General features: G+C 38.3%; 2 protein-coding genes across 19 annotated transcripts in view; one reads left to right on the top strand and one right to left on the bottom strand.

Annotated features, from left to right (window-relative positions):
• FABP6 (fatty acid binding protein 6) overlaps positions 1-18,829 on the top strand; it is a 47,072-nt gene extending 28,243 nt beyond the window's left edge. For 5 of the 13 annotated variants that reach the window (XM_080398122.1, XM_080398124.1, XM_080398114.1 and 2 more), the window contains 4 exons: positions 12,774-12,878; positions 13,737-13,912; positions 15,760-15,849; positions 16,976-18,829. In XM_080398122.1, coding sequence (XP_080254248.1) covers positions 12,812-12,878; positions 13,737-13,912; positions 15,760-15,849; positions 16,976-17,029 — 387 coding nt within the window. In that variant the 5' untranslated portion in view covers positions 12,774-12,811 and the 3' untranslated portion in view covers positions 17,030-18,829. The other 8 variants (XM_080398126.1, XM_080398115.1, XM_080398120.1 and 5 more) reach the window with 3 other exon arrangements.
• The window catches only part of CCNJL (cyclin J like), a 33,466-nt gene continuing 19,987 nt past the window's right edge, over positions 12,887-26,365 (bottom strand). For 3 of the 6 annotated variants that reach the window (XM_080398103.1, XM_080398105.1, XM_080398104.1), the window contains exons 3-5: positions 24,549-24,848; positions 23,563-23,722; positions 20,189-22,508 (exon numbers count right to left, since the gene is read on the bottom strand). In XM_080398103.1, coding sequence (XP_080254229.1) covers positions 22,061-22,508; positions 23,563-23,722; positions 24,549-24,848 — 908 coding nt within the window. In that variant the 3' untranslated portion in view covers positions 20,189-22,060. Of the gene's footprint in view, positions 13,594-18,982; positions 19,615-20,188; positions 22,509-23,562; positions 23,723-24,548; positions 24,849-26,365 lie in introns of those variants that run through there. The other 3 variants (XR_013929856.1, XR_013929857.1, XM_080398106.1) reach the window with 3 other exon arrangements.

Below are 26,365 nucleotides of genomic sequence, written 5' to 3'. Positions count from 1 at the left end.
AATGACATGTGAGATGTATGTATTTTCTCTGCTACAAAAGTATATTTATTCCTCCTGTTAAATGTATCTAAGGAAATATAAACAATTTCAGATTGTTGTAAAATATGCAGTGAGATGTAACTGAATCATAGACATCAAAGCATAGCTGAAGCCCCAAAGAGTACTTATATTCAAAGAAAACTGTTTTTTCTTGTATTTCAAGAAAAGAAATGCATCCTTCTCTACTTCACACTTTCAAACTCTTTCTGTTCTCTGAACATACTGATGCAGGTTAATTGTTCCATGTGGCACACTGTAAACACTTCACTAGCATAAGAAAAATTCAGTCAAATACTGGTTTCTTACATTTGCTTTTGAGATTCTTTGATACTAAATCCTTGTTTGCTTGGGTTTCTGGGGTAGCAAATAGCTTGTCACCATCACCAGATAGCTGTCTGTTCCATCTCACTCTTCTCTTCGGGTGAGGTGCAAGAGAACAGAGGAAAAGCTTGAGAGAGTGAAGGTGATGGAACTAGTAAGGATGATTTTAAAATATAGGAAAAATTCAACTACAAAACAGATGTGCCTCCAAAAAATAACGTATCTAAATTTAATGTTCCCTTTAACAGAGATTCAGGAACTGCAGCTGAAGGATTCCTTTGGAATAGCAGAATTTAGCTGTGCGTGAGGTTTATGTGCACAAATAAAGCAGCAGGCTTTACAAGTGCAATAGATGGAGGTTAATACACTTGAGGAAAATCCGTGGTGATACAAGGCAATGTGCTGGAGAAACCATTATATCTAAAAGGTGGAGGGGTGTCTACTGTTTTAACAGACAGCAGTGAATCAGGATTTCTGGCTGTTAATCCCATCTCATATGACCTCGGGCAAACTATATAATCTGTATTTAAAATACAGTACTATAATGATGGAGGGCTGGTGAGCAGCAGTCTGGAAAGCAGGATGCATAATAAAGTATGCTGTGTTTATTCCATGCGTACTGAACTCTGAGTAACCCTTGCAGTAGAAGGAGTTCCCCTGGCAGGCCAAGTGGGGAATTTGGCCTTTCTTTAGCTCTGCAGCTTTGAGTATTTGCTTCAGTAACCATTGATGATCCAGATACAGAGATGCTGGCATTACAGAAGTAAAGATGCATGAAAATAAGGAAGTTGTGAAATTGCAGTATCTTAAGAAAAATAAAAATAATTTTTTTTATTGTCTTCCATGTTGGAAATAAGAAAATGTTGTGTTGGCATTTTCAGTAGAAACTGTCTGTTTCAAAATCAAAAGATGTACTTCAGTTTATTGGAGTGACCTAGAAGGTTTTCTTTTGAGACATAGAAAACACATATCTGTATTTGTAAATGGGGAATTGTCTTGTTGAAGTTGATAGTTAATCCCTTTCTCAGCACCTATTGCTAGCCTGCATTTTTCATTGTATGTATCACGGAGTAAACTCTCCAATATATTAAAGAAAATGCTCTGAGTATCCCAAACTAGAGGGAAAAGGTGAAAGGAGTGGGACTGCTATCAAGGTACAGTTATTAAAAGGCACTTGTATATAATGCATTAATGGATTTGAAAACAAACATTTCAAATGTTCTAAAAATGCATTTGTTTTAAGACAAAGGAAAAAAAAATGTGGCTTTTCCGGTATTAACTGTGATTTTTAAAAAGAATCCAGAAGCAGCATAGTATGTAAAAATTATTCCAACAAAAGAAATCATTTTTTTAATATGTAAACTATGTATAGGCTTGCATGTTGAACAGAGATAATGTAATTCAGCATCTACACTGTAAGTTTGAAATATTTTCTAAGGAGGCAGCTTTAGTTATACGTTAGATAACACACATTGGCCATGGATATGGGAGCAATTTAGACTAGACATGGTGCTGGGTTTATTTGAGACACACATCTCTCTGGATTGCTGTCACTGAGCACATTGATTCCTTAAAAGAAAAACAATGAAAACACAGAAGCTCTTAATGTCTTTGTTCTTCCTTGAAACAGTGCTTCAAACTAAGGAGTTTTTCTTTAAACAGTGTAAGGCAGAAACAGACACAAGTGGAAAAATCTTATGTCACTGTGCTTCAAAATGTGGTTGTTTTTTTAAACAGCTCCTTACCAACATGAAGAAATCTTTTGTGTTAACCAAATACGACAAAGTTCTGCAAAATCCTGAACACCTTCAATTCCTGTTAGTCTCAATTAATACAACAAAATACATTGTGTTGCAAGACTAAGTAGGTCTTTTTTTTTTACATAGATAATGTTTGTTGTTAAAAGTCTCATTTTTTTCCTTATCATCCATGGGCTACATACCAGTAGCCTATGCTTAATAAGCCAATAATGTGAGTAAAATAAGGGTAAATAATTTGTTAATAATTTTCTTTCTTAAAAATAACTTCCTGGTTTCAATGCACCTTATATTATTTCTCTGTAGATTTTGAAAACCTCTCTTTTCTGTGTAGCAGATGGCACTTGAAAACTGATTTATTGTTTTATAACATGATATGTTTTGGAGGAAACAGAGCAGCTCTTAGCAGAATACCTACTGAAAAACAAGTTAAAACATGGTGTTATGTGCTGTTCTTTATTGACTTCAGTAACCTTAGTTAAAGCAAAGCTCTGTGTAGCATTTCTCCAAGAAAGTCTAAATCAACATGTACTCTAAACCATCAGTTGCTTCCTTTTTTAGGTGGAGCAAAGCATTCTGTGATCTTACAGTGGAATGAATGTTGTCTGCTAGAATGCAGTTGTAGGGTGCTGCAGAAGAGGCATGTGAGAAGTAACAAAAGCTGTAAAATATGCAAGTCAGTTCAGAGAAAGTACGTATTTTATATGAAAATGCAAGCTCTAGGACTGGATTCAGCAGTCCAGCTATCGTGAGAGGCCTGCTGCCACCAGAGCCCGTGCAGAACTCCAGTTTGTGCTGCAGAAGTAGGACAAGTTCCTGAAACACAGAGTCCTGGCTTCTTCCCATGTTCATCCTGCTGCTTTCTAAATCTAATTTGAATAAATTAACAATCAAATTTTGTAGGTAACTGTAGCTGTAGAGAGGAGGCTTCCAAATCATGATACCTTCCCAATATATTGTGGCTAAAAAAGAATTTGATTTTTTTTTTTCCTTGGTGGTGGTGCTGGTGTGTGGTGGTGACAGTCTATTGCACTCCATTAGTGCTATCAGTCCCCTCTAACTTTACATGCTGGTACAGTGCACATTCATTTTATATTGGTACACATCTTTTTCCCCTGCTCAAAGACTGAAGGTTGCTTAGAAGACCACAACCACGTGACTGAAGTCTCCCAATTAGACTAGATTACTTTGAAGATAAGCTCCCGTTTGGAGCTATGTTGTCCTGATGTGTCAGCGAGTACAATCATATAGATACAATCACATAATAAAATCTTTACAACACATCACGTGAACTATGTAGATAAAGGGGAGATAACTGTTGGGGTTTGGTCAGAAGAGTCCAAAAGAGTAGCTATAATGATTTCTATCTTTAGGGTTGTCAGTTACTAACTTTATTAGAACTACAGTTTCTGTTAGGGACTACCAGTATAAATATATGGGACAAAGAAATAGAGAGAGGTGGTAACTAACTCAGTTTGCTTTTACCAGAAGACTCTGCAGATAAGGTTGAATTATATCTTTCATTTTAGCAAGTTTTTTAAAATAGTCTGTATTAGACTGAAGCCATTGAGGTTCAAAGTGTTCTATAGTGGTTTTTAATCCAAAGGTGATGTTCCAAACAAATCTTACCAGTTTTGTATCAGCCAAATTGATAGCAGCCAAAATTAGTTTTACTATGCATTTTCAGATTACATGAGTCAAAACCGGCATAACAAAAATCACAAAGTCTTCTGTTGTAGTCATTACTAAAATTTAAAATTCAAGATAGCTTCCCATTTCTGCTATCACTCCCCATTACCACTGAACCGGATGCAATTGATAACATTTAGTAGAAGATAACTAATTAAAAGGAAGAATCCTGAAGAAAGAAAGGAACAATTAGATTCAGTAGAAGTTGCTGTTGTCAATCTTACTGTAAAACCAAAACATTTTAGTATTTCTGTAAGTGATCTTAGTTTAAGAGGTGGGGTGTGTACCAATGAAACTTGTCGTTGAGCTGGAAAACCTTATAGGTCCCAGTCACCTCTGTTCCAAAAAGGTTGTCTGAAACTGGGGTAAGTGAAGAGGAACGCTTAGATGATAAGGGGAAAAGTCTGTTATTTCTGAAGTATCTAACAGAGTTTGGCATGGCTTAGCTCAATTTATTTACCTTAGCAAAAAGGACAGTGTAACTGCTCTCTTAAGAACTTTGGGGTGAACCCAGAGAGAGAAGGGGCAATGCTGGCCCAAGTACCAACAGGCTTAAAATAACCGTGCATAATTTAAGTCAGAAATTAAAGGAAGATTTTTACATACCAGGGAGTAAACTGGCTGTGATGGTAACAAAGGCAAGAAATTGAATAGAATGCGTTCAATTCTAGAAGAGATTGAAACGATAACAGAGATGTCCCTCCCACTTCTTTGTTTTTGTGCTTCTGAGTCCAGGAGTGCTGATTTGATTTACTTGGGTGCTGGACTCTGAAGAGACAATAGGAAATAATGAGTTCAGAGAATTTGTACTGCGCCTTCAGCTTGCGGAAGATTTGTTCAGTGAACCTGAACTAGGCATACATCACTAGCTCAATTAGCATGAGCATGTTTCTGCTTTTCCTCTCCAGAGCCTTGTTTACAATTAACAGTTTGGACTTCTTTATTCTTTTAATAGAAATCATATTAAAACTCTGTCCATGTTTTTTCCAACCTGAACAATTCTGTGATTACAGTGAGCATTTTTCAGTGGCATGGCCACCTTGTGCCGATATTCCACCAGCTGCTTGTTCCCTTCTCTGTGCCAATACTTGCATTATGCCAGTACAGCTGTTTGTGTGATCAGGAGAAGAACTGGGTCAGAGCACTGATCCAGCTGAAAAATACCTTTTTATTTTATCCTTGGTGTTTTTAATTCAAATCATGCCCTCGCTCTGGTTGTTACACTGCTACATAAATGGTTATGCCAGCACAAAGCAGGAGGGGGGGTTCAAGGATACTTGAGCAACTGAAGCAGCACTGTCATATCCTCAGGCTGCTCTCAGTCCCTCAGTGGTTTGCAGTCAGGGCTGGCTAGTGAAAGGGCTGCGTGGTGGTGGTGGTGGTGGTGATGGTGATGATGGTACCTTTCATGTTCCCCTCCTCCCTCTCATACCTCCTGTTGTACCAGCAGGGCCTCACTATGCAATTGAGACAGTTCAGAGAACCAAATCAGCTGAAAACTGATTAAACCACCTGAAAACTAAACATATCTTTTTTTTTTTCCTTCCCCTTAGGTTTAGTTTTCTGTCTTTTTAGTTGCCCAAACCAGACCTTGGTAGTCCCATTGAGTAGCACTCGGAGATGGGAAAGCCAGCCAGGGGCAGCACAACCAAACACTTCTTACAGAAGCTATGCCAGCTTGTACAGCTTGAATGAATCACTTGGTTGTCTTGCTTTCTGGAAACTCCCTTTCTGGAGATCTAAATGGCGTAAAGGTTTTCCTGGTAGAGTGTTTTGCCAAGAAATAATAAAATTTCTTTTTAGGGTGTCCCAGAAATATTGGATTTTTGGAAGATCTGTGTCTTCCTCCCCTGCAAATGTTTCTATCTGAGCTTTTGGTAGCATCCTTTCTGTCCTGTTTTTGTTAGGCAGATCCTACCCATCAGAGCATCACATCTGAGGCGAGGACCAAGTCTGTACTGTGTCACCTGTTGAAGTCCTGTAGAGCTGGCTGGTGCATTTCTGTTAAATATTTGGACTCTCTACAAGCATTAGCTTTTCAAGAATTCAGCCAGTCTTGTTGGTAATTGCTTTTCTACTGCTTATGGGTTTAGAATAGTAACACCTAGTACTACATTAAGTGGATACTTAATAAGGCAACGTTATAATAGGACTCCCATGGAATTACATATTACATTAACACCAGATGAGTTCTTTCTGAATTCATTATGAATGATTACCCTGAATACCAAAGGAATTATTAATCATTAGCCATTTACTATGGAGGGTTACTGAATAATTGCCAGATACAGCTGTTTTAAGAATTTACAAGCCTTCCTGATCAAGTTTCATTCTGAAAGAATCATTAAGTGTAACTTTCTTTTCACTAGAGAGTTCCTACTTTTATTTTTAATCTGTACTCCTTGTTCAATTGCATTCCAGTTCTAAAAGCACTTCAAAGATAGTCACTCAGCCTAGCTCATTCACTAATGGAATCACTTTCCTTATCTCCATTTTGTCTTTGAGTGTATCTCAGTTGGCTTTATACAACACATCTGAAAGGTTAATAAACTTTAAAGCATGCTGGGAGACATTCAAGGGCAGGGTGACTCTGACATGACAAAAAGATGCAAAAGCATTATGTTTATGACTTTGTGGCAAGTAAATTCTGAAAGTAAAGATATCCAAGGCCTTTGATTTGGTTTCTGAAAGTTCCCTCTGTTCCTACCATCGTTTGAAGACTTAGCTGTTTTGCATATCAGAGGTAGCTGACTTGGGAGACAGAGGGAATTAACTACTTGCTTTAGATAAACTTTTCCTTTGGGTATAAGCATCCGCAAGAGTTTTGCTTCTTTGACAACTTATTCATGCTGACTGTCTACAACAGCACACAGTTGCAACTCACGTCATCCTGATTAAATTCAAATAGTGTTGAGCTTTTCTGCATAATTTCTCATTGTAACTAGTAGTTTGATTCCTGCCCATAGTCCTGCCAATATGCACTCTAATATGAGTTTTACTGTGTGTTGATGTTAGATCAGTGACTCAGGTTTCAAAGTTAGGTAAGCGCAGCTGTGAATGCATTTTTGGGTTGTTTTGGGAGGGGGTTCCCCACTCAGCAAGACAAATTCAGTGTAAAAAGCCTGTGTACCTTTAGACGTTGCATAATAACGTTATGCCATTTCCTTGTATTCTGCCAGCAAACAGTGCTGCTCTGTCTAAGCGTGCACACCCTTATTTATGTTTATGACAGCTGAATCCATTCAGTGGGTTTCACAAATGCCAGTCTGCCACAAATAGCATTTGCACATTAAGTTGTGTTGAAGTGTTGAAGTTAGTTCAACTGTAGATGACTCCCACTGAATTCAGGGGAATTCAGTATTTGGCTTCTGATCTGTAAAGTTTAATTAAATCTGTATGAAGCAGTCCTGTGTCCTGTTGATTGCCGAGATAGCAATACAAATGTATTTGTGTTTAAGCAAAGGCTGATACTATATGCTGTGCCAGTGATGCCATAAACCAATGCTCTGGAAATCCTCTTCATTTAGAACTGTGTCCCAAAATGAAACATATGAAGATAATTTCTTGTATAAATACTGATATATTTTTATGTGTTATATAAATGATACATTTAAGATGACTCTTTTTGAGCTAATTATAACCAGCTCAGGGTGGAAATTTTTTTTTTTTTTTTTTTTTGAGTTAGAGAATGAGGGGATCAGCAGTTCATCTTGGAGATTCAGCTGTGGCATGGGGCTAGCTGCAAACCCAAGCATGCTCTCGCTGAAGTCAGGGGTTTTACACAGGGGCTCAGTGCAGGACATGCTGCCTGGCATACAGGCCCTGACCGTTGGCCACCAGATGGCAGGCACAGTCTCCTATAGAATGTTCTTTGACCTACATAAAGAACAGCTGCATCTTTCTCCATTGAAAATGATAGATAGTGTCAAGTACACCGAAGACAATGGCCGCTTTCCGAAAGCTGTTTTCAGGTTTTACACCTGAAACTTTTTATTCTTTTGCCTTTCTCTGTTATGATTCTCACCTTGTGCCAAGGAAATTTCTTTTTCCACTTGACTCAGTTATAGCTGTTAATTCAGTTGGATTTGAACTGAGTTCTGTTAAGCAGAAGTATTAATATAACCAAGGCTTTTTGCAGTAGTGTGCAGGCCATATGTAGTAGTAGTTGGAATGGATTAAATATACATAACGTATTTTAAATGCATGCCTAAATAGACATATAATTTTAATTTATTCTTTTTTTTTTTACTGGACAATTCTGGAGTTCTCTGCACCACTTAGTTTGATGACCAGCCCACCAAGGAAGAAGCACTGCTGTAGAGGTACACAAGAGCAACATCACATGCTCACAGCTCTGAAGAGTCAGGGAAATCACAAATTGCAAATGCAAAATGTAAGATCAGTAAATGGGTACTGGTTTTAGCAGAAACAGAAGAGATAGGGACTTGGATGACTAACCTTAGCAATTGTGCAAGTGACCAAAACTTCAGTAAAGTTAGAGGGCCTCCATTCCTTTATTCTTGGAATAAACATTGTCCTTACTCAGTATTTGGAAGACTACTTAATGAAATTCTTCATTCTCCAATGCGCTATTGAGTTTCGTTACATTTTATAACAAAAAAGGCAGGAATGAAAATAAGGATTTATTTCAGAGTAAGTGAGTGGAAGCATGGGTGCAAATTCAAAATGCACATTAAAAACTCCTCTGCACAGACAGGTACAGATGATGGCACGTTTGCTCAAAACTTGTTCTAAACTGAGTCTGATCCTGAGCAGCCAGGTGGAGCAAGCACATTTATTAACACATTGTTTGGATGGATGTTTGTAACCTGCTCTGGAACTCTCATGTACAGCCTAGCGTACAGCTCCTCAGAGGTGAATAAACTCTAGTGTGTGGCAAGAGTGACCCACCCAGTGAAATAGTTACTCATTGGTAATTTACTGTACTACACACTGGCCTTATGCCCGCTACGTTCCCACTGCAGGCAAGCTCCAAGTATTACATAGTTGTGTAGATATCAGCATTTTTATATCACGTCACAAGAAAGCCATCAATATAATTTGATCTTTATATATAGAGAGAGATCATAAAACCCAAGTACTGTTCATATAATCTGATTATCTTTTTCCTGTTTCACAGAACTGAGGCATTTTTCTTATCCAGTTTGATCTATCTTTCAAGGTCCACGTAGTGTTACTACACCGGTGCTATTATCCCCAAAGAAGTTTTATGTAAACAGAAGAGTATGGCTTGAGTTCATTTACCTTCTTTGCAAGTTTGTGCATGTCTCTCTGGAACACTGAGAGCCTCGTGCAAGCCAGAGGCCTCCAGTGCTCAGCTAACCTGAGGACAGCCTCACTGGTCACCCACTCTCCAAGAGCAGCTGGAGATGGACACTAAGCCAGATGGAGAGGGCAAGGGTCTTACCTGGAGACCTGTTCAGCCGGTTGTGCTAAGCAGCTGTAAAGATGCTCACAGCCCATCAGTGGAGCAAGTGTAAAACTCCCTGGGTGACTGTTTGAAAGTAAATGGTTGCTCAGAGCTCTCGTTTGCTTCTAAGGGTTTGTTTATTATACGAATGTTTAAATTAATGTGCTATCCTGTGGACACTGGGTTAATGCCTGGACTTAGGATTTCTTACTGGCTGCATCATCCATTCATTCTATCATAAGCTCTGACAGGTCACTTTTTCTCAGTGTTTCAGCTTTCTCATGTATGAAGTAGGCTTGATGATCCTTTCCTCTAAATGGTATTTTTGAGTCTGTGTATAACTGAAATTACTAGGGTTTGTGCTTCAATTAATGGCATGGAGTTTACACTGCTGTAGCTTAACTGGTATCTGCTTAGCTTTACCATAGCAATAAGAACTGAAGCTTCTATGTTTGTGCAACCACCTCATTGTTTTCCATGCTTAATGCAGTTTTTCTTTATATAGATAGTGCCTAAGCATCTGGGTCCAGCTGATAAAGAAAGTTTCCTTTTCAGTTGTCTGCTCCTGCACAATTGGTCATTGAGTTCAGCAATCCTGGGATTAAGCTGAAAGAGTTTTAATTAAAAAACAAAGTGTCAAATATGGTTGCAGGATGGTCAGAATCATTTTACAGACACTTTTAAATCAAAAGTGCAAAGGAAACATTGGCGGTGAAACAAGTTTCTCGGTTCCTTCCCTGAATCTTATGTATTTGTAATTGATACAGAAACCTTCAGTTTTGTCCTTTTCTCCCACACTCCTGTGTTTTGAATGCTAATCACAGGACACGGAGAACGTTCACAGAGGGAAGGTATATGGCTCTCTTCTATTTCAATATGGAGACATCCTTTTAATTGCGTGCAGACAGCAGATGGTATGGCTTTTGTGGCATCATGAACTCCAGCACAATTTTGTCAGCCCCTGCACAGCATGGTACAATTTAAAGCTGAGTAAATATGGGGAGAGTGAAGAGTTAGGGGTGGAAAGGCAGTAATTCCTAGGACATTTGTCTCATTTTTATTTTACAAATTGACCGCGATTTTGTTATGCTTCACTCTTGTTCACTTTCTGCATCTGTTCTAGAAGACTGCTTTCCTGCCAGGAGCATCCACCCAAACAAAGAGTTTTGAAAGGATTGTTGTCAACTTCAAAAAAATGCATTGCCATTTGAAAGTTTTGTGGTTTTTTGTATAAGAGGATCTAAGATTTTGAAGTTACTTTCTCTCAGACTTCAGAAGAGGAAGTAGGTAAAACAAAAAACAAAACAGAAATAACACAAATTCCCAACTAATAAGCATAAGATAAGCTTTTTTTCCAGTCCACAGATATAATCTCTCACAAAACTGATTCAGAATTTTCTGAAGCTTTTTCTGGTCAGGAAATTCTTTTCCATTAGAAATCCCTTTCTCGCCTGATTCAGACTTCTCACCCATCAGTGAGTATAGTATTCTGGAATTCTTCTTATTTTTCCATCATTTTTTGCAGTTTTGAAACTGCAAAAATATTCCTAAGGTAAGAAACATTGTCCCGCTCAAACCTCATATGCCCTGTGTATTCTGTAATTGGTTTAAAGGCGGTATGACTTACAGACAACAGAGGCCTTGTATAAAAGCAGCTTAGTAAGTAAAACAAAAATTTAGTACAAATTAGAGAGGATTTTTTTCATTGAGTTGCAACCTGACAAGTAATATGCCATTAAATATATACATATACGTAGCAAATATGTTTTTCAGTTGAATAAAACCTTAACCCCCCCCGAGAGGCACTGATTTTACACACTGGTATGCTGCTATAAAAATTTGGGTACAGGCTGGCTTTATGTCTAGCTCCTCTTGGAGTTAATGCTGGTATGACATAATGTACATCCAAGTCCCGAATCCGTGAGGCTACAAGACACAGCCAGTCCGTGGCCGTACAAGAGAGGACCCGTGGGAGGCAGGGTTCACTGGAGGCACCAGTCTGTCTCCACTCAGTAGAGCAGTTGCAAACTGCACTGCACCTCCAACATGCAGCGTTTAGAGCACTGGCAGAGGGAGTGTACAGCTGACTGTGTGAACTCAAATAATATTGCTAATAAACTTGTTAGATGTAGCAGTGCTTCTAATTTGTATAGTGTTACAGTAACAGTATACATGATTTATGATATTGAAGATTTTTCTGGAGTTTCATCATGTTACTGAAGTTTGTCTCGTTCTCTGACAGAGCAGAGTATAGATAAGTCTATTAAGAAGAAATATAGAAACGGTTACACAGAATACGTTAATTTGAAAGTATATCAAGGAGAGCAGTGGTGAAGTTTAGTGTACCTTTGTTTCCCATGTTTTTAATCACCCAGCCTATGTTCCTGTTCTTCTGATCAGCTTCTTGACTCTAAATAGACATATTCTTTCATTAGCATGTGAGATTATGTTAATTTCACTTATGAAATTGAACCCACTTTGCATATAGCAAAACTTGTTGAACACTGTTACGTGTTTCTCCAGACTTTTATAAAACTGGAGAAAAATAGATTTTTATGTTCCTTCCTAAATGTATTATTTTAATAAAATAAAATTCTCATCTATGACACCATTTCACATAAATCCTAGGAATGTTTTTGTTCGGATTAAAAATTGTTGGTCTGTATCTTCAGCTAGTGGAGCTATGCCAATACATAGCAGCTGGGAATTTCCTACCCTGCTATCTGTGTGTGGCATTGGAGTCATTAAGCATAGGACATCTCCTGTATGCATTCTAAATTACCCAGCAGACTCTTTGGCTTTTAACATATGGTTATCTTACATAAATCAGAGTTCTGCTTTTCCAAAATAAGTGTGTTTTGTAGTACTTTGTGCAAATACTTGCTAAGCAATGCAAAGCATTGTTTGTCTCTTGATATTAAATAGGGCATGGGAATATGGTGCCACAGACTAATCTAGTGTACTTTACCGTCCAAGAAGCATGAAATATTTCAGAATTCTTTTTTCTGTGTGGAGACAAGGTAGGATATGTGCAGGTGCAGTAATTTACCCAGAATCTTGTCATGGCTCGTATCCCACCAGAATTACTTAGAATATGTACAGCTTCTTTCTTATTTTCATATTTTAACTAATATAGGGTATGCTTCCAAATAGAACAAGGCTGTGATCTCAGAACACTGTTTTGAAGTAATTTTCTCCCTGTTTCATTATAAATGTTTTACCATTATGCCATCCTGACTGCAAAATCAGTGGAATCTTGAAAGTAAAAATATATCACTTTGTTTAAATATGCACTGAAACGAAAACCGAGCTTTTGTCCTTGATTTCTGCTGATCTCCAGATTATTGTCAAGGATGTATAAGTGAATTATAACCTTGAGTTTCATACAGGTCAATGGTATCCGTGCTAGTGACTCATGTAGGTCATAAAAGTATATTTCCAAGGGGTGTGGGTATAGGTGGGCTGAACAGCTTGGGCTGGTTTATAAAAACAAGGGCCTCAAGCCATCTGCACGTATCCATTCTTCTTTGTTCCAGCTGCTATTCTGCTCTAGCAGCCACATCACCAGGGCAACATGGCATTTGCAGGCAAATACGAATTTGAAGGCGATGAGAACTACGATGACTTCGTGAAGAAGATTGGTAAGCATGTCTTGGGTTGTAAGTCTTAAAGGTTATCAATTCGTTAAAAGTACTTCTTCAGAAAAAGCTTTTTTACTGAAATGTGCTGAGATCAACAGGGGCTAAGACTGGTAGGAGTGCTCTGCACTTCAGCAAGGAGATTCATTCTTGTAAAGCACTGTCAGCTGCAGGAAACAGTCCTGTTCTACAGAAGCGGTATTCCTTTTCAGTGGCAGCAGAATGAAGGGCCAAGATGTTTGCAGCATGATGGTTGTGAATCGCTTTTTCTGTCCTTACTATTCATCAGTGGGAGCATAAATTTAGTATGAAGATGATTGTCAAAATCTTACAGGAACAGCTTTCTGTGAATGCTATCAGAAGACTGTGCAAACCTTTTTTCAGAGATTACCCCGTAAAAGCTCTTAGGGATGCTATGATCGGTGTGCGTAAATTCAGTGCCTGTGTTCATTTATTTAAAAAGCAATAGCAAATAGTAAATAGGTGTATGCAGCTATATATCAAAGGCACAAATTCATATACATTTAAATTCCACACATCTGCATGTGTAGATTAAGCAGCAGGAAATATTTGTATATGCTTTACATCTATGCATTTATTCTGTGTATCATTCCTTAGGGAAAAGAATGCAAGACCAAAACTTACTATTTCAGGAAATGCATCGGTGTGCCTGTATTTTCCTTTAAACCACTGGTATAAACTCAGAGCTTTGATACTGCTGTAAAAAAAAAAAAAGAGAAAAAAAAAATTCAGATGCTCAGACACCAGTATTTGAGAATAAACATACCATTGGCATGCTTCCATTCAAATACAGCTGGTAGGCTATTAGATTTTATAAATTGTATGTTTGTATTGATTAAGGTCTCCCCAGTGACAAGATTGAAATGGGAAGGAATTGCAAAATAGTCACTGAGGTGGTGCAGAATGGAAATGACTTCACCTGGACACAGCATTTCCCAGGAGGCCACACCACGACCAACACATTCACAATCGGCAAGGAAGCAGACATGGAGACAATGGGCGGTAAAAAGTTCAAGGTAAATTAATTTAGCTCTTAAGTTCTACACTGTCTCAGTTATTTTTTTAATTTAGGGTGAAAATCAAATCTGTCTCAGGGACATTTTCCTTAAATTTTTTTTTTCATCTGTCATAGCTTAGAAACATACAATTTTGCCCATATTTCTTGATGCCTCTAGCAAAATATCTAAATCTGGTTTTAAAGAGAGCTAGAGCGTCAGAACTGTACATACTAATAAAGAACAAGGATAGAGTGGCAAGCATCTACTGGTGTCGCAATTCAAGCAAACATAATGCTCATTAAAACTCTCAAGAGCTGGTTGGCAGCTGTGTCATTGTCCAGCAACTGCAGCACATTCTGAGGGAGTGCTGTGGGCCCGAGCTCTGCCCGTGCCTACCTTGTGACGTCAGCTGTGCTTGAGCCTTAAACAAAATGCCGTGTAAAGTGAAGGGGAAAAAATAAATTTCTCCATATCCTCCTTCCTGTTGAAAAGTACAGAGCAACTTGCAGCTTAAGCAGCCTCTAGTGAGACCTAAGATTACACCGTATCGATCTACTCCTGTCATGGACAAAATCTGGATACAAAACCTACCGTAAAATGGTTTAGTTACTTAACTTACTCATTTCTCATCTATTTAAAGGGATAAGACAGTTTGGGACTGCTAAACTCTGCATTTGTGAGGTGTCCAGAACCCTACAATAGATTACTGTATAAATGCTTTATACATATTAAAGAGTCAGGAAAACCAGCAACTGCATCAAGGAGCTGTGACAAACTGAGACAGCAATAGCACTGCATGATTTCCAGAAGGCTTCTTTACTCACACCTTTCTGATTACAAGAGGAAAAAACCTCTTTGGCTTTGAGGAATCTTTGTGAAACCTAACAGATTGAATAAGACACAATCAACTTGGTCAATTTGTTACAAACATAACAGTTTTGAAATACTACAAATTTGATCCTCTTCTTTTTGGCTCTGGCAGTCCAAAGCCTATTAGATAACCAAAGATGGAGGCAGAGTAGATTACTTTCAGCAGAGAAACCACTGCATTTTATTATAGTGTCACTAAATAATATATAAACTAGTAAGGTGGTTTTCCTTGTATCTGGTAAAAAATGTCCACTCATCTCTTCATTTTGCAAATTACTTTTTTCTCCTCTAAATAGGACTGGCTTATCGGTCTTCATTACTAAAAGTGTGGGCAAGACTGACTTTGTGATGGAACTGCGTATCGGGTTTTGGCAGTCAGCTGAGCTGCTGCTGTATTGTGGTCTTCATAGTAGCATCCTGGCATACTTCTTCCATATAGAAGCAGCTCTTACAGCAATTGGCACATATTACAGTATGAAGGCACGGCTGCAGACTGTGCAGCCATGTTCACCTTTACTTAAATGAGCAAGATGAATTCTAGTGTAGTTAAAGGTATGAAGCTCAGGATCTGGACTAAAGATTGGTATCACTTGTCCACAGTGACTTTTGTAACTGCTTGCAGGCAGGTTATTAGTGTCTGAGAATGCTACTTCAAAATTAACTCCTACAATCATGCCTTTTCTTTCACTGTCAAAACAAGAGAACCACATAAACACTGAGGACGGAATGACAAGCATAGCCTGTAGTCAGATCATTTTTAGAGCTGTAGATGAATATTGTGTACGTATTGTTAGATGAACATTTTTCTATTTAAATTGTGAACATTTAAGAACTAAAGCACAAGAATTTTTCTTGTTCATGAAGCTTCATGTGTAAAGAACTTCTACTTTTTAAAAAGTAAAAACTTTAAGCATCAGGTGTACAGATCTTTACAGTGTATCTGATAATATAAATGCCAGTAACCCCAGGGAACATCAACCCTTTCTCTATTACAGGCAACTGTTAAAATGGAAGATGGCAAAATAGTAGCTGATTTTCCCAACTATCGTCATACTGCAGAGATTTGTGGAGGAAAGCTAGTAGAGGTAAGTTCTCAAATATCCAGGTTATTTTATAAAAAACAAAACAGAACCCTCAAGAGCAGCAGGCTTAAAATTCTGAGCTTAGAAAAAATCTTTAGATAAAACAAAAGTTTTAAATAACTTTCTTCTTCACTCGATAATCTTCTAGTGCAGATTTAATCCAAAAATTAAATGAGCAAACTTTTCATCATACATTTTTTATAAACTTGAAACGTAGATCTTGCATCTTAGGCACAGACACACAGTTTTATAGCTGAAGACTGGAATGTTCGGAGTGAAATATTCCCAAGCTGCCATGCCTGATTATATTCACTATGCCTATGCTCCAAGAACAGAAAATAATATATAAAAAACATTTCACCTACTACTTTGTAGAAAGTTAATACTTTGTTTCATTCTTGGAAAACTATCTAGCTGCAGCTCCTCACAGAATTTCTGTAGAACTCTTATTTCCTTAGTCTTACCAAAAAAAAAAAAAAAAAAAAAAAGGAAATAAAAAAAAAGAAAGAAAAAACCCCACCACAAAAGAGGCTGGATTTCAAGTAGTATCCTATTTTATGAACAAAATGGCAATATAGCTTTGGAAGATTACTGAAACTACAATACTTATAGTAAAACCTGTGAAACAGATAGGATTGCCAAACATGATGATTTCTGATTCTCAAAAATCCTCCTGAATTGACTTATGTCCATGCCAGTTACGTATGTCCGAGTGCATCTTCACCAGAGACTAACCAGAAGTGTTACTCTGTGCATCAACAAGGGACACTCACCCTTCCTGAAAGTAATAGTGTCAATTGTTTATTGCTTTTGGAGAACACTTATGTCGTTTGTCTAAAAAACTGAAAACTTGGGAGTTGGTGAAGCCATGTCTAACTCAGGATATGTTTAAGTTATCCCTAAACCCCTGTTCAGAAGTTGTGCTTTTTGTGTAAGAATATTTTTGCACTGTGTATTTCAGACTTGCCAAGGACATTCAGCTTATTTTCTAGATAGGCCTTCTACCGAAGGGTGAATGCTGCTTTGGTAAAGGACAGGTTCTGTAAGCCAGTCAGCACGTCTTTTCATTTGTAACACTGGAGCTCTAATTACACTGTTCAACCATATTTTTGTTTGTTTTTTATTCCAGATTTCTACTACTTCTGGTGTAGTCTACAAAAGGACCAGCAAAAGGATTGCTTAAGGCAGTAAAGTCAGTCTTTTCCAGTGCACTGAAAAACAAAGAACAGGACAAATAAACAAGAGTTTTGATTGTCTTTCCCTCTTTCTTTGTATTACAAACATGAAGAATTGTTTTTCAGAGTAATATTATCCTCAGCATTACTGCTTACCCCATTCCTAAAGATCTGACAAATACTCAGAAAATCAGAAGATGCAACAAATCATTTAATGATGCTGTCCAGTCTAAGTATTTCAGGATATGCTACGTACTTGACATATTCAAGTGTGGTCTACCACATGCTTAATAGAACCTCTATTCAGCATCTGTCTAGAGAACAGGACAATACTCTGCCCAAAGCGTACATCAAAATGCAAGACCTGATGAAAGCCTTTTGCCCTATTGCTGGTTGGAGGACAGAAATTTAGGAGCTTGAAAACAAGAGAAAATTTAGTTTATCACTAATTAAAAGATATGCTTTCATACTGTTATCATGGCTTTCTCATTCTCATCAGTGTCTCTTGATGTCCCAAATTCTTAGAAGACATAAGGTTTTACAGACAGACTTCTGTGGGAAAATGTGGAGTCTTATCTTCTCAGTGCAATCCTGTTATTTACATAGAGCGCATGTGAAAACCTGTTTTCTTGAACACAGTAGGAATTAAATATAACACAGTTTTTGCATTCACCGTTCCAAATCACCTCTGGCCAAACACAAAGCTTTTCGCTTTTCAGGCTCCTTTTTCCAGCTGTCCTGCCTTCTAGATCCACCTAGCTGCTTGCCCTCACAAGCTAATCAGAAATGAGAACTATAACTAGGGCATGTGTTTTGTGTACACAAAGGTTCATTTTCTGATGGGCCTATATACATGACTGATGATCCCAGTCACTTCAGCTATCTTGCATTAAAAAAAGACTTTTAATTCCTTTTTAATGTTTTCCTCAATAGAGCTTGCTAAGCTTTCCACCTGCAACAAGGCTTCATCCAGACTCCATCAGTTTACACAAAACAGGCTGCACATGTCTTATGACTAGTTGTTGCACAATATATTACTTACTCTGTGTTTCCAAGGCAAAGTGTAATGCTGAACTCTTCTTAAACACGAGTCAAATCTGAAACCTGTTCAATCTTGAGATGCTCTTTTGGTACTTGCAACGAACGTATCTACTGATTTAATATAATTTTGTTGAAATTCAGCCTATTCAGTTATATGAGGTCATGTTGAGAAGTAATAAGGGATCTCTTCAGGCTTACCCCTCATCTGAGTTCAAGTCAGCCAGTATATGCCTTTGCAAGTAATTATGGGGCATCTTAGAACACTTGGATTTAGAATGTGCCCATTACTTTCAACACTTAACCAACTACACAGAATGACTTGTAGAGTTAACATAAGTAGACATGGGGCAAGTGTTACGTGAAACTAAAGCTCATACTAGAATTAAGGGATGGTGGTTTTGTCTGAACCATTCACACCCACAAGAACGTGCTCTGAAGGAGATGATGCTGATACCTGATGATTCCCCGCTTTGAAAACAAAATGAAACCGGCCAACACAAATTCCAGTTCTAGAAGCAACAACATTTAAGTGTTTTGCAGTTGGAACACTTCGTTTTCACATTCTGCAGGTGATCAATTAACTCCCCATTATACAGACAACAATGCTTTGAAAAGAAGGGTGGGATTTTTATCTAGGCTCTCTAGAAAGTATGCAAGGGGTGCTTTCACGTGGGAAAAGAAGCATTGCTGTCTTTTCAACTGGAGGACATTCTTGAAATCGCAGTACAGAGAGAAAAATAAACACCCCTTAAACAAACAAAAAAAAACCTTAGGCAAAAATTATCACTAAGAATCCATCAGTGTTTGGCCCACATTTGCTGGAATCTAGACTTCTCAGTAAAAAATAGCACTAAGCTAAATTTTATTACACCTGTACGCTTTACCGATGAGTTGATTATACTGATCAAAGAAAGAGCATTATTTCAGCTTTAAATTGTTCCCTACAGTGTGTAAAACTTGCTAAAACAAAAGGACCAAAAGTGCCTTTGACAGCTTTGCAAACACAAAGTTGTGGCTTTCTCACAAATAGGGGCACAGTAGGTAGCTTCCCTTTCCTGTCTAAAAAAGCAGCAAGCTGCAACTGTAAGATTTTTTAAAAATAAGTTCATTTTAACCTTTGATGCCTGATCAATATTAGCAGACTTCTTTCTGCCTGTGTCCCTGTTGCAGCTCTTATCAGGACTCACTAATAGAGTTTAATTTTACTGTTAGCTTTCTCATTTGTTTGGTTGTATCTGCAACATCCTCCCATGTAAGGGAGATAACTAGTGCCATACCCCTGGCCACGTTTCACTGCATTTGCTTTTGCAGCAGCCTTTCTTTGTTCCTAGTCTGCCAGGAGAGTAGGAGTTAATCAGCATATAAAAATTCTGATCTATGACTATGCCACAAGTGGCAGCATCAAAGAGCACAAGGTGTGAAGTTTTACTTCCATTTGTTTAAAAATTAACTCAGCTTCGCACGCACCTCTGCAGCTCCCTCCAAAAGTTGTGGCGAAGAGTCTTCAGAAAAGCATTTTTAGGTTGGCTGAACTCTTCTATGTTCACTTTTCCTGGAGGTATGTTTTCACAAAAGAAACAAAACAATTAGTGACATGAAAAAAGTATTTACTGAAAAATGAAACATGTGGAATTGCCACTAACATTTAAAACATTCTAGAGAGAACTGTCAGTCAAATCATAAGTCTTTCCCCTTTCAGAGTCTGCCGTTGGACTTAATCTGCCCCAGCTCCACCCATGATACAATGGCATGAACAGAACCTAGAAGCCAACGGACAATTCCTGCTTAGAAGATGCAATCTGCAGAAGAAAGACTGAACATACAACTGCATTCTCCTATTCAGCCTTTCAACCTCCTCCGGTAAGATGGCACCCCCAAGACACATGGGCCATGCAAGCTGGAACATTTTCTGCCTTTCTTGTGCAGTGACTGAATTCCTGATCTGCCTAATCCTTCACAATTTATTATTTGGCAAGGTCTTTCCTACCACTCTTCTGTTCTGTGAAATATTATGAGTGCTCAGATCAACTATTTATAAGGTATAGGCATATATTCTTTGCTAGCTCTTAAAAGCTAAGGAGAAACCACTAATTAAAAAAAAAACAACCACAAAACCAAACCACACATAGCTGAAGTACCCTTGTTTATTGGAAGCTTTCATTGGGAACTTAGGCAGTATTTTCAAAACTGAGCACGATGGCAGTCCAAAGTATAACACTGAACATGATGCAGATTATAAGTCATAAACAAAAAAACCCACACAACAATACTGCCACGTGTTTTTTATGTCTGTTGAATGACATGAAAAAATACACTGAAGTCTTCTGAAAATAAAGTTTTAATATAAATACAAAGCCAACAGAATAGAAGATGAACTAATTTCTGTAAACTTCTAGACAAATTTCTGAAGAGTACTGCCTCTTCATTTAAGGTTTGCATATTTTTTTTAATGAAAGAAGACTCCTCTAGCCTGCTGAATGGAAGAAATTAACTTGATACCAAAAGTTGTCATAAGACAGTTACACAAACACGCCTTAGCACACAGTCTAGTTTTTTCCCCTCTACCCTAAAACACCATTAAAAACAATTCTGAAAATATAATTTAAAAGAGCACTGTGACACATGACTTGAAAAATTAGCCCCAAGTCAGTAAAAGCATATTGCACGTTACTCTGTTACATATTGCTGTCCTGAGAACGTTCAGAGAAAAGACAAACCAAGCATATGCCTTCAAATAAATTTACAACAGCGGTGGCGTATATCAAAACTAAAGTTTCACATTTGCAGAAGTCCATTTCTTGTAAATATCTACATTAACAAAAAAAAAAAAAAAAAGCCTGTACAGTTTTTTGAACAATCATCCCTGGAATCAATTGAGAAAGAAACCTTTGAATATGTGACAGTATATGTGTGTCTCATTGCAAAGAAGCAAAATAATCTTCAATTTACCAGTTATGTTTTCCAAGAGAATGCTGAGATGATGTTTAAAAAACTAAGTCAGCATTGTCTAGCACTGCAACCAAACTAATTTCACAGCAAAGTTAACCAGTTCCCTATCTTTGCCCCATTAACACCACTTCCTCTGTTCTGAGCCTGAACTACTGCCACAAGTCTTTGAGCCTGAAAAATAAAATAACTGAAGGCACTGAACCTTTCAAGAGTTTTTCCAAAAGGATTTCTTCAAGTAATGTTAAATCCCTGATAAAGGTCATGAACAATTTTACTAGCAATCTCCAGTCTGAAAAGCAGCAGCATGTTAAAGGTTTAAGAGATGATTAAGGTTTTGGTTTTGTTTCTAAAATACTTGAAGGTAGAATGATGTTCTGTTCAGCAGCATGATGTTTGGATTCCAGGAGAATTTTAAGTCTTAATTTGATAGTTTTCTTTTTTTTTTTCCCCCTTTTATTCTGAAGTCTTACTCCTGAATTATGACTTCTGCTCAAATAAGATGGAAAGTGTTCTACACATACATTTCTGCATAAACAAAGTTTACATTAACTGATACCAATTTCAATATATTTCAGTAGAAGCTTTCAGTAGTATAAGCTGCCACTGTTTAAGTGATACATCACTGGGAGAGGAGGAGAGCACTCCATGTTTCCAACAACATCCTCTAGGTACATTGCTGCTTGGCCAGAATTTCAACAAATGCTCCAGCCTGAAGTAACTACTCAACACAAGCTTTCAGCCAACTCTGGCAAGTAACTAACTGAAGACTAGGAGGAAGTAAGCTCCACAGGGTTTCTACGCAGATGCCTCTCAGAGTGACACTGAGTGACGTATATTAATTTCTATTTCTCTCTCTCCAAGAGCCAAATGTACAACTCCTGGCAGAAGGACACCCAGGTTCCAGTGATCAGCAGATCCAGATCAACGTCCTCTAAATGAGTCGTATGGATTCAGTTTCTTCACTGCTTTCATTCAGATACACATCTTGTATCGCACACAGGGCTTCTTCTTCAACTTCTGTTCATATCACCATCTTCTCCTTTCAATATTTATCCATCAAAACACCCAGCTGCACGTGAGTGATGACCACTGAAGTAACTACTGCCATAAACTGTGGAAATGCAGTGCCTGGGCTCCGCTCCTAACGCCACCTGCACGGCAATGGGCGCTGGGGCAGGCAGAGGCTGGGCGAACGGCTGGAGGCTGGCCTGAAGAGCCGCGGAGGAGTGCAGCGAGCCCTTGGCGCTCTGGGCAAGCAGGCTGCTGGGCCTGTGGGGCTGTAGGGAGTCACGGTAAGCAGAGCACAGGTCTTGCACTGGCGACTGGAACTGGGAAAGCGTAGCTGAATGCTGGGCTAGGGGGTAGTAACTCGCCTGCTGGAAGAGAACTTGAGTAGTGGCTTGATTGCTCAGATTTCCCACTGCTTCCTGCTCTTGCTGTGGAGTTGTTACTTGGTTTTTTTTGTTACTGGCATCTTTGATGTCGTTCTCATAATATCTGAAACAAATCATAAGTAAGATTTATCAAAGAGAAAAGTTCACAGAGGTTGCATATATCCCAAAATTTCACCAGTCAGGCTACATCATCAGCTTTTTGGCCCTAGCTCGATGTAGTAATCCTCATCTGCTTTCACCATTAATTCTAATTATCCTGCCACAATATTCACACATTAGGTTTATGGATCATTTTACATCACAAGTGTGTTGTTACTGATGGACTGATTATCTTGGAACCTTAAGTCCACAATACAAAGGCATTTTGAAATGGTGTAAGTATTTGCAGAGTATCAAAGTGCGTAGCTATAAGGGAACAAGGCAAGTTCCTGTTAGGTATTAAGAAGAAATATTTTCACACTTTTGATTATCACGAGAATGATGAAGCACTGGAACAAGTTGCCCTGGGGGGTTGGGAAGTCTCTGTCCTTGGAGACAGTCAAAACTTGCCTAGATAACACCCCAAGCAGTCCAATTTAACTGCAGTTGGCCCTGCTTTAAGGAGGAACTCAGAAGGTCCACCATCACTCCCAACCTAAATCATTCTATTAAACTTTTTTTTATTTTCTATTAAGACTGTATGTGCTCAGATACCAGACCAGTATTGATGCATCACAATCATACCATTTAGTGGAGAAAAAACAAAGAATAGTTCTGAAACGGCTCCCTACGGTATTCTTGATGTTAGACACTGGTGTGTCTGCAGCAAATATATTGCAAGTACAATGAGAAAACAAAGGGAAAAAAAAAGCTTTCATCAGCCCTCTGTAAAAGCTTCTATCCAGTCACATAGACAAGCAGTACAAGAAAACACAATGAACACCAAACTGTGCACTCCATTCTGCATTGCAAATATTGTTAAAATACAGTATTTAGTAAAGGGACCTGGTTTTTTTCCCTTTTATTTCTCTCCCCGAACTGAAGATAGAGAATACCAATGTATATTAATTCTAGCTAAACAATGGCTTAAAAAAATGAAATAAATTAAAAACCAAACCAAAACAGAGTATTAACATCTTCTTAAGAGCACAAACAGGTTTCTTTTCTTCTGATCTTACATAAGCATCATTTCTATGCATTGGGCAAGATGTTCCCAGGAATAACATGTTAGCAATTCAAGCTGTGTTGTCCAGGCAGGAGAAATCTGCATACAGATACGTGAGGCACACACGCAAGCTGCAGCAATCAGAGATGGCCGAAAATGGAGGAAAGTGTGATCTACAGAAGAAAAAACAAAAGCGAGAATTATACTGTTACTAATCACTGCAGTAAGCCTATTATGTGCGTACATGGCAAAACAGGACAAAATTAAATCGCAGCTTCGTTCCACATATCTCAGAGTATTAACTCATGAGCAGAAAAAGTCTCTCAGAACTGGATGAAGCTTTCCTGAAGATCTCTGTACTATTTCTTCATAACTACTATGAAAACTTCACTGTAGTTTCTTTCATTTCAGAACAAGCCATGAAATAAGCTATGCTAAAATTTGTAGACTGGTCTCAACTGAACCAAAGTTTGGTATTGACAATCACACACATATTTACATTAGTGCTGAATCCAGCTTATGAGGATGCTGCAGTTCGCTGCCTCGCACATGGGCAGATACTGGAAGCAATGCTGCAAACCAAATCATTAAAAGCCCCATCATTCTAAATATGTCATGCCTTGCAGCACAGGACTCTCTAAAAAATGCCGTTACGATTCATACACTGAAGTGCATAATACTATGTCTGCAACTGACAGTACTTCATACTCTGAGGCAGATCAAAAACTAAGACTCCACTTCTGACAGTCTCACCAATTAGTGTGCTAAGCTGAAGGAAAAAATTGATGTTATCTAGAGATTTCTGAAAAGAGGCAAGAGGCTTACGTGCAAGGAAGGGACACGGTACCACTTGCCACCTGAAATAACTGCAAAGAGAAACCTTTCTGCACAGATAATTTTGTGCAATCCATATTATGAGAAGTTTTAAACCCCTTGTCTCTCAGGTTTCTGTCTTTTGCCAAATGGAAGGTCTTTCTAGCATAAAGCTAAGCCTCTTACCTTGCACTGAGAAATCAAGGAAATAATATGCATATTTCTCCAGAAAATCTTGGATTTTTGCCAGTGAGGTGATTGGCCAGCCATTGTGAAGGTCATTCTCACAGGTGGACACATGGAGGTAGTAGTCAATGTAGTGTGCTGGTGTTGGCAGGTAGAGGTTCCAGTTGAAGTTTTCCAAAAGCAGCATTTCCATTCTAAGCAAATCTTTCTTGTTCAATACCACATTCACATTGCACATGCATGCCAGGTTATTCAAGTACTCCAACTTTGGAACTTTGTCTTCTTTTTCTTCAAATTTACCTGCCAGAAGAGACAGTTTTCAGGTAAGATTTATCATCATGATTGAGCGTCCAAAAGCCAACAAAGAGCTCTCCCAAACCCAGAAAGTCTAATGATAAAAGGTGTTTTTTAAAGAAGGATGGGAAAGGACAGTGACTTAAGTAGGAAAGAAGCCAACAGACTGGTCAACATATTCCTGTATCCCTTTTATGGTTTTGTTAGTTTGTTTTTAATTGTTTCTATAGTATTGATGCCAAAGCCAAGATTATAAACTCATTAGGATTACAGATAGTTTTTCTGACAGTAACTGGAAGCAGTTTGCTGAAGGGCATTCAGTCAAGTGCGAAGCAAGCAAGCAGTACGGGGAAAATATGGCAAAAGAAGATCTAATATTGAGGGGGAAAAAGCTCCTTTGGGTATGGAAGCTAAATGCACGTGCTACAAAAAGGAAGACATTGAAAACCCTTGGGCAACATCACCTTTGCCCTTGCTGCTTCAGAATTTCTCTTTGTTCCTTCCTGTCTTGGAGGGCCTCATTAGCTAAGGTCACCGAAAGGCTAGGAGAAGTACACTGTAACCAAGTGATTAACATAAATAATTCCTATGGGGTTAGGAGAGAGCATACATTTTCAGAGTCAAGATAGCTAGGCAAAGCTGCACCTTTTTCTAAATTGTATTTACCAGCCTACTGAAACAGCAGTAGTCTCTAGAATGACTCAGTTTTCACCAGGAACTACAAAATGCTGTCATTTATTTTTTTTTTTACAGAAAAACAGAATCTCACTTTATTCACTCTTCTTTCATAAAAAAGCATTCACGATCTGTTGCGACGGAGGGAAGACACAGTCACTCAATATGAGTGATCAGCAGACTTCATTTATTGTCCCTTACAGTCACCTTTTATGCCTTCTTATAATTAGCTCATACATATTACAAAAGTTAAGCTCATTATTGGTTAGTTGCCTAAATACCAAGCCCGCCCCTAGTTTCTCTTCTGTAGTTATCTGTTCCCACCTGCAACATTCTTTTCCCACCCAAATCTTCCTGTTATTGTGTAACAAGAACAGCCAAGGATAGTGTATTTTTGCTTTACTTCAGATAAGCTGAGAGCGATGTGCATTTTTGTCCAGCCAGCTGGACTATGTCTATGTGACCCTTTTCAGCTAGCCAGTTATCCACAACGATCAGATTTGATTCCCAGGATTAGATCTCTTGGAAATAAAGCAACAGCTTTACTTTGCTGCAAACTTAAGAAAGCAATGAAGTCTTCTCAAATTCACACTTTTGCTTTACAAAGCCAAAAATGACCTATCTACGAGCCACTCCTTGTTCAAGAGCCAGCAATAAACATTCACCAGTAATAAGTCTCCAGTACAGCTTAAAGAACACCCCTGCTGCAAAATCCAAACCCATAGCTACTTAAAAGTACTCTGTAGTTATTCTTCCTTTGTTCTTGAAGGCATACAATCCACAATTGATTCTTGCATCCATTGTCCTTCCCTTTCTTCTGTAAGAGTCCTCCTGTACCAACACAGACC

This window comes from Falco punctatus (genome assembly GCF_963210335.1).
Source record: "Falco punctatus genome assembly, chromosome: 8".
In the NCBI taxonomy this organism is placed as follows: Eukaryota; Metazoa; Chordata; class Aves; order Falconiformes; family Falconidae; genus Falco; species Falco punctatus.
This window is presented reverse-complemented; position numbering and strand designations above follow the sequence as displayed.